We start from the raw sequence: 14673 nt of genomic DNA on the forward strand, positions 1-14673 counted from the left end.
CACACACCGGCCCCCCCCCCCAAACTACACTTTTTCCTCCTATCTTTGGCCAACCTAGTACCCTTATCCATCATATCTTATTAAAAAAAACCCTGTATCCCTTTTAAGAAAGCTAAAAATACCATGACGTGCTCTCTCACCCATGCCCAGCAACCCTTTTAATGTGAATTCCTGCACCCCCATTACCTCTCTCTGGTGACCTTCCTCCTTCCTTTTCTAATGTACCACTGTCCTCTTTCCTCCTCTACCTTCCAGCTCCTTACTTCATCCCTCCTTCCCCACCCACACACCTTCCCCCTTACCTTGTTTCACCTGTCATCTGCCAGTTTATACTCCTCGCTGACTCCCCCACCCCTCCCCCTACCAACCCACCTTTTCATTTTGGTTTATCTCCCTTACTTTCCATTCCTGATGAAGGGTCTCAGCCCAAAACAGATCTATTACTAAGATCTATTACAGTACTTGAAAAAATAATAAGATTAGGCAGTGTCGACATAGATTTATGAAAGAGAAATTATGTTTAACATTATTATTTAAATTTGGTTGCAACTAGAAGAAAAAGATTGTGTATTGTTGTGTATTTTTACTTTCTCAGGTCAGTCATACATGAAAGCAGCTTCTTCAGCCCATTTTGCCTGTTGCCGAATGTGTAATCAGGTGATACAGTTCCATCTGCCTGCATTTGGCTCACAGCCCCTAAACCTCTCCCATCCACGTGCTTACCTAGATGCCTTTTAAATGTTGCTAATGTGCCCACCTCAACCAGTATTCCTGGCAGCCTATTCTCAATACATAGCACTCTTTTTTGCAAGAAGAAGATGCCCGAGATCCCTTTTAAATCTCTGCATCCGATCCTAAACCTATGCCCTTGATTTTAGCACTCTCTCCCTGGTCCAAAGCTTTGGCCCTGTGTGTGTGTGTGTGTGTGTGTGTGTGTGTGTGTGTGTGTGTGTGTGTATGTATGTGTGTGTATATATATATATATATATATATATATTCCTTTTTTAAATTCATTCATTCACAGCATGTGGGTGTCGGCAGCTAAGCCAGCATTCATTGTCCATCCCCAGTTGCCCTTGAGAAGGTGGTGATGAACTGCCTTCTTGAACCGTTGCAGTCCCTGGGGTGTAGGTATACCCACAGTGCTGTTATGGAGGGAATTCCATGATTTTTACCCAACAATAATGAAGGAGCGGTGATATTTTTCCAAGTCAGGATGGTGAGTAACTTGAAGGGGTATTTCCAAGTGTCCGCTATCTGCTGTTCCCTAGATGGTAGTGGTCATGGATCTGGAAGATGCTGCCACAGGAACTTTGGTGTGTTGTTGCAGTGCATCTTGTAGAGAGTACACACAGCTGCAACTGTTCATCGATGGTGGAGGGACGGGATGCTTGTGGAAGGGGTGCCAATCAAGTGAGCTGCCTTGTACTGGATGGTGTCGAGCTTCTTAAGTGTTGATGGAGCTGCAGTCATCCAGGTGAGTGGCGAGTATTCCATTACACTCCTGACCTGAGCCTTGTAGATGATGAATACGCATTGGGGAGTCAGGAGGTGAGTTACACACCACAGGAATCCTAGCCATTGACCTACTCTGGTAGCCATGGTGTTTATATGCCTAGACCAGTTCAATTTCCTGTCAATGGTAGCCCCCAGGATGTTGATATTTGGGGATTCAGTGGTGGTGATGCCACTGAATGTCAAGGGACGATGGTTAGAGCCTCTTTTGTTGGAGATGGTCATTGCCTGGCACTTGTGTGGCTCCAACGTTACTTGCCACTTGTCAGCCCAAGCCTGGATATTGTCCAGGTCCTGCTGCATTTGGGCGTGAACTGTTTCACTATCGTGGAGTCAGGTATGGTGCAGAACATTGTGCAGTCATCTGAGAACATCTCCACTTCTGACCTTATGACGGAAGGAAGGTCATTGATGAAGCAGCTGAAGATGGTTGGTCCTAGGACACTTCCCTGAGTGTCTGGTATGATTCCAACCAGTGGAAGGTCCCCCCCCTAATTCCCATTGACTCCATTTTAGCTAGGGCATCTTGATGCCATACTTAGTCAAATGCTGCCTTGACGCTGAGGGCCATCATTCTCACCCCACCTCTGGTATTTAGCTCTTTGGCCCATGTTTGGACCAAGGAAGTGATGAGGTCAGGAGCTGAGTGGTCTTGACGGAACCCAAACAGGGCATCCATAAGCAGGTTATGGCCAAGTAGGTGCTGCATGATAGCACTAATGATGACTCCTTCCATTACCTTGCTGATGATTGAGATTAGGCTGATAGGGCAGTAATTGGCTCATAATCTCCTCATAATTTCATATACCTCTTTCAGGGCACCCCTCATTCTCCTGTGTTCCAGGGAATAAAGTCTTAGTCCATGCAACCTTTCCTTGAACTCAGGCTCCAAGTCCAGGCAACATACTTAGAAATAATTTCTGTACTCTTTCTAGTCTAGTAGTATCTTTCTGAAAACAGGGCAAACAAAACTGTACACAATTCTCCAAGTGCAGCCTCACCTGTATCTTATATAATGTAACAGCAACTTAACGTCGCAAATCCTATACTCAGTGCTTGACTGACTCAACCCGATTTTTGTACATGACACCTATGAACAAAATCCCAGCATGCATTGTGGAATGGTTAATTAACAAAAAAAAAGTGTAGGAATATATGGTAACTTTTTAGTTAGGGAACTGTGATGTGGGGTCAACAGAGAAGGGCTTAATCTGCTGATGATACCAAGCCTGGTGGCTATGTGGACTTCTTAGAGGGTGCATGGCTTCAGGTGATTTTTAGTGGCTAAGTTAATGGGAAGGGATGCAGCAGATGAAATATATGGAAAAGAAATAACGGTAATAATAATAATGCCACCAACTTAGTAGATATAGCCATTCCAAACAAACACAGTACACAGAAATTAGTAAGTGAAAAACATCAGAAATACCCTGAATTAAACGAGGAAATTGAAAGACTATGGAAAATGAACAGGGTACACGTTGTCCCAATAGTAAAAATCTACAGCTGGTGTCATCCCAAAGTCACACCACAGGCCTACACAGCAATACTTACGTAAATCTTCAGAAAGCCACAATACTAACCACCACTAGTATAGTCTGAAAGCTCCTAGCAATTGAGAAATAAGTGTGCTTGGCTATGCTCGTGCCTTAGGTTTTACCAGCTTGAGCAGAAAAAAATAAAAATAAAAATAACGTTATTTATAGAGCACTTCTCATTCAGATGATGTAGCTCAAAATGCTACACTCACTATTAGACCCCATCCAGTTCAGTTTGGCAACAACATCTCCCCCATGATCTTCAACTGCCCAGGTGCACCAAAGGGATGTGTGCTTTGTCCTCTACTCTACTCGCTTTATACCTACAACTGTGCGGCTAAGCACAGCTCCAATGTCATATTCAAGTTTGCTGATGACACCACTGTTGTGGGCTGAATCAAAGGTGGTGATGAATCACAGCATAAAATAAATAGCATACCGGAGGAAGATGGAAAATTTGGCTGAGTGGTGTCATAACAACAACCTCTCATTCAATGTCAGCAAGACCAAGGAATTGATTATAAACTTTAGGAGAGGGAAACAAGAGGTCCATGATTCAGTCCTCATTGGCGGATCAGAGGTGGAGTGGGTTAGCAAACCTAAATCCTAATTTCATAGGACCTGTCCTGGAACCAGCATGCAAGTGCAATTGCAAAGAAAGCACAGCAGTGCCTCTACTTCTTCAGGTGTCTGAGGAGATTCAGTATAACTTTTAAAACTTTGGCAAACTTCTGTGGATGTGTAGTGGAAAGTGTATTCACTGGCTGCATCGCAGCCTGGTATGGAAATGCCAATGCCTTTGAATGGAAGATTCTACAACAGGTAGAGGATTCAGCCCAGTACATCATGGGTAAAGCCTTCCAACTATTGAGCACATCTACATGTAACAATGTCGCAGTAAAGCAGCATCCATCACCCAGGTCATGCTCTCTTCTCACTGCTGCCATCAGGTAGAAGATACATCACCAAGTTCAAGAATAGTTTCTACATCTCAACCGTCAGACCCTTGAATAAAAAGGGATGACTACACTCATTTGCCCCATCACTGAATTGTTCCCACAACCAATGATCACTTTAAGGACTCTTTATCTCATGTTCTCGTTATTTATTGTAATTTACTTATATTTGCATTTGCACCATTTGTTATCTTCTGCACATTGGTTGATTCTTCCTCAATTCTGTTACAGTTACTATTCTATAAATTTGCTGAGTGAGTGCACAGAAAATAAATCTCAGGGTTGTATATGGGGACATATATATATTTTGATAATAAATTTACTTTGAACAATGGGATAAAAGTACAAACGAATATAATATAAAATAAAATAAAAATAAATATGGAAAAAAGGTGAAAAAATGTTAGTTAAAAGCAAGGTTAAATAAATAAATAGGCTTTGGCTATCCACTGACCATTGAAATAGAAAAGCAGCATATATTTTAAATGTTGAGTGACTGAAAGATTCAGAAGGGCCTAGGATTCTTAGAACACAAAAAATTAGTTCACCAGTTCAGCAAGCATGGAAGTACAAGAACTGAATGCTGGCCTTCACTGACTATAAGGTCAACTATTCAGGGCCATGCATGAAGTCTACACAAAATCTTCAAGAAGTGAGCTTTAGGCCAACTAATTTGTTTTGCAGCAATGTGGCTGACTCCAAATTGTTGAAAAGCTCAGGTGATCCAAATTACAAGCCCTTACTCTCCTGCAAGAACTTTTCCAAGATCACAAATCAACCAGAAAATGACAACTCTCTCCCCCATTACCCTGACAAAGTCAAAACAAACTGTCTTGATGACTTCCATACATCTGTCTGGAGATGGATAGTGACTTTTGATGCAGTCTCCCTATTCAACAATGGATATTCCTGCAATAGAGGGAGAGCTGTGAAGGTTCACCAACGATTCATGAGATAGTAAATCTTTTTGTACAAAGAGAGGTGAAGCAGACTGACTCTGTACTCTCACGTGTAAGGGAACGAGAGGAGCTCACAGTATCACACAATCCTTAGCATGGCTGACGTAGAGTTGAGGACTCCATTGGACATAAGATCAACTATTCAGGGCCATGCATGAAGTCTTCGCAAAATCTTTAAGAAGTGAGCTAAAACCAAGGGTCACAATCTCAGTCAGCATCAACATTATTCTGGGGAACGGGGACCACAACTGATTAGAAATTCAACTGCATCAGCCAGGCACGTTATTCCCAACCTTTTTTATGCCGTGAACCAATACCATTAAGCAGGGGTCTGCAGACCCCGGGTTGGGAACCCCTGGCTCACCTAGGGCAAGAGATTCACCCTGTGACAAGGAAAATGGAACAATCTCCATGTAATCTGGAGCATGGAACCCTGTTAACACCAGAAACTTAACACTATTCAGGACAAAGCAGCTCACTTGATTGTCACCCATCCTCCAGGGAAACCCTGTGAATGCAGTGTGTGCCAGCTACAAAATGCACTGCACTTAGCTACTATGGCAACAAAACCACAAGTCCATCAGCAAGTCACGAGAACACCACCTCCCACTGGGCAGGTGGGGGGAGTGTGGTCAGCAGACCATTCTGAAAGGATGTACAGGTGTGCTGGGTGGCAACAGGAGATTAAGGCACACAACCTCCTGACTTGGAAACGTACCGGTGTTCATTATCTCTGATTCTAAATCCTAAAACTCTTAACACTAAGGCAATATGGGAATATCTTCATCATAAGGAATTAGCTCACGAGGGTGACTCACCGCCATCTTCTTAAAAGTAATTAAGGATTCACAATAATTCTTAGCCTTGTCAGTGATGCCAACATCTGGGAAAAAAGTTAAAAAGGCTTCTGTAACCATTTCAATAGGATTGGCTTTTTGCCATGCTGCTTATTGCATCCAATTATAACAGATCTTCTAATTTCTCGTGATGTTTGCAGTGCTAAAACCTCTGAAGGTGTGTTGAAGTTAATTCAGATTATTCCTATATCCAATAGCATAATACAAGTTCCATGCGTACAAATGTACCCAGTTCCTGAATGCAGTGGTCATCCATTGATACCCATAGTTCTTCTTATGGACTAGGAATTATCATGGGTAGGTCACACCTCAAAGTGAAGAAACGATGAGACAGAATGTGAGCAGATGCTCGACCCCATTTCGCCAATTAAAACTTCTGTTGTTCGTCAACTAAAGCGACGAGGAAAATTGAAACATCAAGATGAACATGGAAGTTGAGGACCGACTGCCTGGTGGCATCATTCTACTGTGCCCAGAGGGTAGTCCTCTGTCTCTCTCTCTCTCAATGATCTTGGGAGTATATTGAGGATGGCTTTGAAGTGCGACAAATTACAGGGGCAGTATTCGTTGACTTAACAGCAGCATACGACACTGTGAATCACAGAGACTGGCCCTGAGCCAATAGGCTGGTCCTGAACTTATTTCCATCTGGCATAGTTTGCATATTGTTGTTTGATTGTTTGTGGTTTTTGTATTGCTATATTTATGCTCTATTCTTGGTTGGTGCAGCTGTAACGAAACCCAATTTCCCTCGGGATCAATAAAGTATATTGATCTATCTACCTATCTATTTCTACTGAAATTATCTAAAATGTTAAAGAACGAAACAACAATCTCCTAGAAAATCACAGATTTTATGTAGAAATGAATGGAATTAAGAGTAACACACATAAAAGCTGCTGGTGAAAGCAGCAGGCCAGGCAGCATCTCCAGCAAGAGGTACAGTCGACGTTTCAGGCCCCTTCCTAGAGATGCTGCCTGGCCTGCTGCGTTCACCAGCAACTTTTATGTGTGTTGCTTGAAATTCCAGCATCTGCAGATTTCCTCGTGTTGGTGGAATTAAGAGTAGGTGGTGTCCACAAAAGAACGGACTACCACAGGGATCAGTCCTGGCACCTGTACTATTTAATGTTTACACAAACGACCAACCAACCTTTCCTAACACACGCAGGTTTATCTATGCAGACGACCTAAGCACAGCAACACAAACTAACTCCTTCCAAGAAGTTGAAGTACGACTTACAGCAGTCCTCGAAGCAATGAAGCAGTATTATGAAAAATGGTCTCTGAACCCAAATCCATCAAAAACTCAAGTGTGTGCATTCCATCTGAGGAATCGAGAAGCAACTTGGAAATGCAAGATCTTCTGGTATGGGAAGGAGCTCGAACACTATCCAACTCCAATTTACCTGGGTGTGACACTGGATAGGATGCTCTCATTTGTCACCCACATCCAAAAACTCCGAGAAAAAGTTGGCTCTCGCAATTCTCTCTTGAAAAAATTAGCAGGCACAAAATGGGGAGCCAATGCTCACACACTTAGATCAACTGCCCTCACATTCTGCTATGCACCTGCAGAATACTGTGCACCTGTGTGGCACAAATCAGCCCATGCGAGGAAAATAGACCTGTTGCTTAATGAAGCCTGCTGAATAATTACGGGCAAACTGCGCCCACACCCACTAACATCATTTACAGACTTGCAGGCATTGCTCCCCCAGAGATCCGAAGACACACTACAACAAAAATTGAAAAAGGTAAACAGAACTCAGATCCACGGCACCCACTACATCATCATGTGCCAGTTCCCAACCGCCTAAAATCGAGGAAAAGCTTTGCTACAGTGGAGGAACTACTGCACGGAACATCCCCCCAAACATACAGGATTGACCTCTGGCAACAAACAGAAGCCAGAACCCCACCAAACAATACAGTGCAAGACCCCACAGAAATGTTACCAGACGGGGCACTGCTCGACAGACGGAAGTGGTGCACTCCTTAACGGAGTAAGAGTGGGAGTTTGTAGGACAGGAGACAATATGGTGAAGTGGGGTTTAAAGACCAGCGAATCCTGTGAGTGTAGCGAAAGGGTGCAGAACATTGAACACGTTCTGCGCAACTGCCCACTCTCACCCGATTTAGCTGACAGTGACCTGCTCAACATCAACCAAACAACACTAGAGTGGCTGGCTGTCTGGTGTGACAAGCTACGATGATGATGATGATGATGATCTTCGGAGGATATAACTGAGGTTTCTACGTTCATGGATTTGGACTATGGACTTTTTTCAGTCTTATGGTTTTGATATTCTGTGTTCTTGCTCATTATTTCTTGTTTTTCTGTGTGGGGAGGGGGATTTAGAGGCCAATGTTTTTGTTGCATTTTGTGCGGGGAAGGGAGTTTGGGGGGGGGTCCATATTCTTATTGTGTTTTTGTTACTTTTTTTGTGCAGGGTGATAGGGATCAGGGAGGGGTTGATGATCATGTTGTGTTTTGTTCAGGGGGAGGGGGTGTTTGATGATCGTGTTGCTGTTCTTTCTTTGTGCCGGGGCTGGATTTGGTGTATCTCTCTGAAATGGCTATCTGGAGAAGAAGAATCTCAGAGTTGCATATTAAATACATTCTTCAATAATAAATAAACTTTTAAACCTTTGAACACAGCTTGAATTGAACAACAGTACTCCAGCAACTTGATGATCACCACAAAAATAACCACACTGGGTTGTGTTCTGTCCCAATGCTCCCCTTTACCTATGAGGCTTCTTTCTCTTCAACATGTTCACATGAATTCCAGCAACTCTGCAAGAGAATGAAAAAAGAAAACATTCCATTATTTTTAAACCCCAGTCTTGGTCTCCTTCAACATTCAAGCAACAGCAGCTGATGTACATACTTGTTCCAGTAAGGAAGATTAATCTGAGACTCAGTTTTAAAACACTAGGTATCAGTGCCAAGGACAGCTAACTCCCTGGCTTACAATCCAAACTGGAATAAAATGGCAAATCAGGCAGTGTATGCAAAAGTAATGGGTTAAAGTTTTGGTGGGGTGAAGGCAAATAGAAGGCAGATCTTAAAAATTCTTTTAAGAATTTTTACAGTAATCCTAAAAGATAAAAGCTCATTGTTCATGCAATGGAAAATTTAGAACCTACTGCTTGGATCCAAACACCAAATTTAGTTTGAAAACAAACTAAAGTTTATGACTCGGATAGTGAAAAAAATCACTAAAACCAATACAGTCTAGTTTTCTCTCAACTCAATCTAAAAACATCATACAATTCTGGCAGCCAGCATTTCCTGTTTGACATATACCTGTGAAACAACTTTAAAAAAATAGCAGCGGTATATGTAAACTTAGTGGAATTTCCATAGCTCATTTTACGAATTACTAGTCTTGCAGTTGCCAGACATTTTATATTTCTGCCAAGCAAATGTTTGTCTACAACATTACCATGAGTAACTCAGAATTATTAATTTCTCCACTAAGAAACCTTATGGCCCAAGGACAATTCAATTTAATGTCTACAATGGTGCTAGACAGCAGCTTCTCTGAGCTCATCTGCGGAAACAGCTTAATTTCTACCATTAATATTTCTTTTCTCTCCCTTTTCAAGATGAATTCGTTCTGTCAGTGACCTTGACCTACAGCTGCACTCACAACTTTTGTTTTTTATGGTGATGGTACCCACTGCTGGGGCTCATCGACCGTCCGTCCGTTTTTCGATGTCCCAAGGGCGCGGCCTAGAAGACGAGCGTGCCTTTGGGGTTCCAGGTTTTTGCGGCCCTGTGGACGAGCCGATTCTATGCCCCTGCCACTGACTGAAGCATTGCAGGAGAAAATGGATGTTAGCTGTTGGAGGTCTCTGCACTCAGCAAATGTCTCTCTCTCATTGGTGGGGACTAGTTTGCTGCTGATTCTTGAGTCAGAGAACTCGAAAGAAGCGACATGGCAGACTTTAACACCATAAATCAGCAAGTTGTTTTATTTTACTTGGTCTCTCCTCCGACTGTGTCACTGTGTGACACCTCTCTACCCCTTTATTTGGGAGAGAGAGAGAGAGCCCGTGGCATGTTGAACTGTTGGGTGAACAATTAGTTTCTCTGTACTGCAGATCGTTTCTCGTTGGGGGCTTTGCTTTGTTTGCTTGTTGGGTGGTGTGTGCTGATGCTTTTTGCTGAAATAAGTGGGAGAAGAAACATAGAAACATAGAAAATAGTTGGATTGGGCCATTCGGCCCTTCGAGCCTGCACCGCCATTCAGTATGATCATGGCTGATCATCCAACTCAGAACCCTGTACCAGCCTTCCCTCCATACCCCCTGATCCTTTTAGCCACAAGGGCCATATCTAACTCCCTCTTAAATATAGCCAATGAACTGGCCTCAACTGTTTCCTGTGGCAGAGAATTCCACAGATTCACCACTCTCTGTGTGAAGAAGTTTTTCCTAATCTCGGTCCTAAACGGCTTCCCCTTTATCCTCAAACTGTGACCCCTCATTCTGGACTTCCCCAACATCGGGAACAATCTTCCTGCATCTAGCCTGTCCAATCCCTTTAGGATTTTATATGTGTCAATCAGACCACCCCCTCACTCTTCTAAATTCCAACGAGTATAAGCCTAGTTCATCCAGTCTTTCATCATATGAAAGTCCTGCCATCCCAGGAATCAATCTGGTGAACCTTCTTTGTACTCCCTCTATGGCAAGGATGTCTTTCCTCAGATTAGGGGGGCCAAAACTGCACACAATACTCCAGGTGTGGTCTCACCAAGGCCTTGTACAACTGCAGTAGTACCTCCCTGCTCCTGTACTCGAATCCTCTTGCTATAAATACCAGCATACCATTCGCCTTTTTCACCGCCTGCTGTACCTGCATGCCCACTTTCAATGACTGGTGTATAATGACACCCAGGTCTCGTTGCACCTCCCCTTTTCCTAATCGGCCACCATTCAGATAATAATCTGTTTTCCTGTTTTTGCCACCAAAGTGGATAACTTCACATTTATCCACATTAAATTGCATCTGCCATGAATTTGCCCACTCACCTAACCTATCCAAGTCACCCTGCATCCTCTTAGCATCCTCCTCACTGCTAACACTGCCGCCCAGCTTCGTGACATCCGCAAACTTGGAGATGCTGCATTTAATTCCCTCATCCAAGTCATTAATATATATTGTAAACAACTGGGGTCCCAGCATTGAGCCTTGCGGTACCCCACTAGTCACTGCCAGCCATTCTGAAAAGGTCCCGTTTATTCCCACTCTTTGCTTCCTGTCTGCCAACCAATTCTCTATCCACATCAATACCTTACACCCAATACCGTGTGCTTTAAGTTTGCACACTAATCTCTTTTGAAAATCCAAATATACTACATCCACTGGTTCTCCCCTATCCACTCTACTAATTACATCCTCAAAAAATTCTATGAGATTCGTCAGACATGATTTTGCTTTCACAAATTCATGCTGACTTTGTCCGATAATTTCACCGCTTTCCAAATGTGCTGTTAACACATCTTTGATAACTGACTCTAGCAGTTTCCCCACCATCGATGTTAGGCTAACCGGTCTATAATTCCCTGGTTTCTCTCTCCCTCCTTTTTTAAAAAGTGGGGTTACATTAGCCACCCTCCAATCCTCAGGAACTAGACCAGAATCTAAAGAGTTTTGAAAAATTGTCACTAATGCATCCACTATTTCTTGGGCTATTCTCTTAAGCACTCTGAAATGCAGACCAGCTGGCCCTGGGGATTTATCCACCTTTAATCCCTTCAATTTACCTAACACCACTTCCCTACTAACATGTATTTCCCTCAGTTCCTCCATCTCACTGGACCCTCTGTCCCCTACTATTTCCGGAAGATTATTTACATCCTCCTTTGTGAAGACAGAACCAAAGTAATTATTCAATTGGTCTGCCATGTCCTTGCTCCCCATAATCAATTCACCTGTTTCTGACTGTAGGGGACCTACATTTGTCTTAACCAATCTTTTTCTTTTCACATATCTATAAAAGCTTTTACAGTCAGTTTTTATGTTCCCTGCCAGTTTTCTCTCATAATCTTTTTTCCCCTTCCTAATTAAGCCCTTTGTCCTCCTCTGCTGGACTCTGAATTTCTCCCAGTCCTCAGGTGAGCCACTTTTTCTGGCTAATTTGTATGCTTCTTCTTTGGAATTGATACTATCCCTAATTTCCCTTGTCAGCCATGGGTGCACTACCTTCCTTGATTTATTCTTTTGCCAAACTGGGATGAACAATTGTAGTAGTTCATCCATGCCATCTTTAAATGCTTGCCATTGCATATCCACCGTCATCCCTTTAAGTGTCATTTGCCAGTCTATCTTAGCTAATTCACGTCTCATACCTTCAAAGTTACCCTTCTTCAAGTTCAGAACCTTTGTTTCTGAATTAACTATGTCACTCTCCATCTTAATGAAGAATTCCACCATATTATGGTCATTCTTACCCAAGGGGCCTCTCACGAAAAGATTGCTAATTAACCTTTCCTCATTGCTCAATACCCAGTCTAGAATAGCCTGCTCTCTAGTTGGTTCCTCGACATGTTGGTTCAAAAAACCATCCCGTATACATTCCAAGAAATCCTCTTCCTCAGCACCCTTACCAATTTGGTTCACCCAATCTACATGTACATTGAAGTCACCCATTATAACTGCTGTACCTTTATTGCACACATTTCTAATTTCCTGTTTAATACCATCCCCAACCTCACTACTACTGTTAGGTGGCCTGTACACAACTCCCACCAGCGTTTTCTGCCCCTTAGTGTTATGCAGCTCTACCCATATCGATTCCACATCCTCCCGGTTTATGCCCTTCCTTTCTATTGCGTTAATTTCCTCTCTAACCAGCAACGCCACCCCACCTCCTTTTCTTTCATGTCTATCCCTCCTGAATATTGAATATCCCTGAATATTGAGCTCCCATCTTGGTCACCCTGGAGCCATGTTTCTGTGATCCCAACTATATCATATTCATTAATAACAATCAGCACTTTTTATTCATCCACCTTGTTACAAATGCTCCTTGCATTGACACACAAAGCTTTCGGGCGCACTTTTACAACTCTCTTAGCCCTTATATAATTAGGTTGAAAAGTGGCCCTTTTTGATGCTTGCCCTGGATTTGTCGGCCTGCCACTTTTACTTTTCACACTACTTTTTGCTTCTACCCTCATTTCACACCCCTCTGTCTCTCTGCACTGGTTCCCATCCCCCTGTTGTGAACTAACCTCCTCTCGCCTAGCCTCTTTAATTTGATTCCCAGCCCCCAACCATTCTAGTTTAAAGTCACCTCAGTAGCCCTCGCTAATCTCCTTGCCAGGATATTGGTCCCCCTAGGATTCAAGTGCAACCCGTCCTTTTTGTACAGGTCACGCCTGCGCCAAAAGAGGTCCCAATGATCCAAAAACTTGAACCCCTGCCCCCTGCTCCAATCCCCCAGCCATGCATTTATCCTCCACCTCATTGCATTCCTACTCTTACTGTCACGTGGCACAGGCAGTAATCCCGAGATTACTACCTTTGCGGTACTTTTTCTCAACTCCCTTCCTAGCTCCCTATATTCTCCTTTCAGGACCTTTTCCCTTTTCCTACCTATGTCATTGGTACCTATATGTACGACGACCTCTGGCTCCTCACCCTCCCACTTCAGGATATCTTGGACACGATCAGAAATATCCCGGACCCTGGCACCAGGGAGGCAAACTACCAGCCGGGTCTCTGGACTGCGTCCACAGAATCGCCTATCTGACCTCCTTACTATCGAGTCCCCTATTACAACTGCCCTCCTCTTCCTTTCCCTACCCTTCTGAGCTACAGGGCTGGACTCTGTGCCGGAGGCACGGCCACTGTCCCTTCCCCCAGGTAAGCTGTCCCCCCCCCCAACAGTACTCAAACAGGAGTACCTATTGTCAAGGGGCACAGCCACCAGGGTACTCTCTATTACCTGACTCTTCCCCTTCCCCCTCCTAACCGTGAGGGGGAGGGTTGATGCTTTGCTGCTGCTTGTGTGTGGGAGGGGGAGAAGGGGTGCTTTGGGGTTCCAACATTTTTTTTTACTGTTATTCATTCTTTGGGGTACTTCTGTTTTGTGGATGTCTGCGAAGAGCAAGAATTTCAGGTTGTACACATTCTCTGATATTAAATGGAACGACTGAATCTCCAAATAACTGTATACTAATCTTAATCTGCCATGTGTAATATATTGTTATGTCAAATAGGCAAAACCAAATAAACCTATCTACAGTTTCCACTTAATACCAAGACTGTTCCTCCAAATGGCAAAAAACTGAAGTAATGACTGCATAGCAAATTTAAATTATCAGATAAAAGATTCAGCTCAGTACCTATAAGATACTGAAAGGTCAACTATGAGCTTTCTGAACTGCATTATAGAAGCCATTTATTAATTGTGAAACTGAAGAACATCTTCACAAATCCAGTCCTTAACTCCCACATTTAACAATGCAAACATTACGTGCAGAAATAGATGTGTTCAAATAATAATAAATGCCAGCACACATTGGCTGCAATGTGCATCACCGGCAGTAGGCACTGCAAATTCATCCATAGTACCTGATATCTAGAAGGCCAAGGGTACGGACAGCAGGTACTTCAGAAAACAACTCTAAGTGTTCTCTACCAAGGTTCAAATAGTCATTGAGTAATACAGCACTGATACAGGCCCTGCAGTCCAAAGAGACCACAGTAATCATGGTGTCCACCCATCTAGCCCCAATTTCCTATATTTGGCCCACATCTATCTAAGCCCCACTTTCCATGTACCTGTCCAAATGTTCATTAAAAGCACCTGCCTCATCCAATTTT

General features: G+C 43.2%; 1 protein-coding gene across 2 annotated transcripts in view; it reads right to left on the reverse strand.

Moving 5' to 3' along the window:
- LOC134337471 (spindlin-1-like) overlaps window positions 1-14673 on the reverse strand; it is a 130198-nt gene that overhangs the window by 57942 nt on the left and 57583 nt on the right. For both annotated transcript variants that reach the window (XM_063032510.1, XM_063032512.1), the window contains exon 2: window positions 8578-8625. In XM_063032510.1, coding sequence (XP_062888580.1) covers window positions 8578-8603 — 26 coding nt within the window. In that variant the 5' untranslated portion in view covers window positions 8604-8625. The remainder of the gene's footprint in view (window positions 1-8577; window positions 8626-14673) is intronic.

The sequence above is a fragment of the Mobula hypostoma genome, chromosome 24 (assembly GCF_963921235.1).
Source record: "Mobula hypostoma chromosome 24, sMobHyp1.1, whole genome shotgun sequence".
Lineage (NCBI taxonomy): Eukaryota > Metazoa > Chordata > Chondrichthyes > Myliobatiformes > Myliobatidae > Mobula > Mobula hypostoma.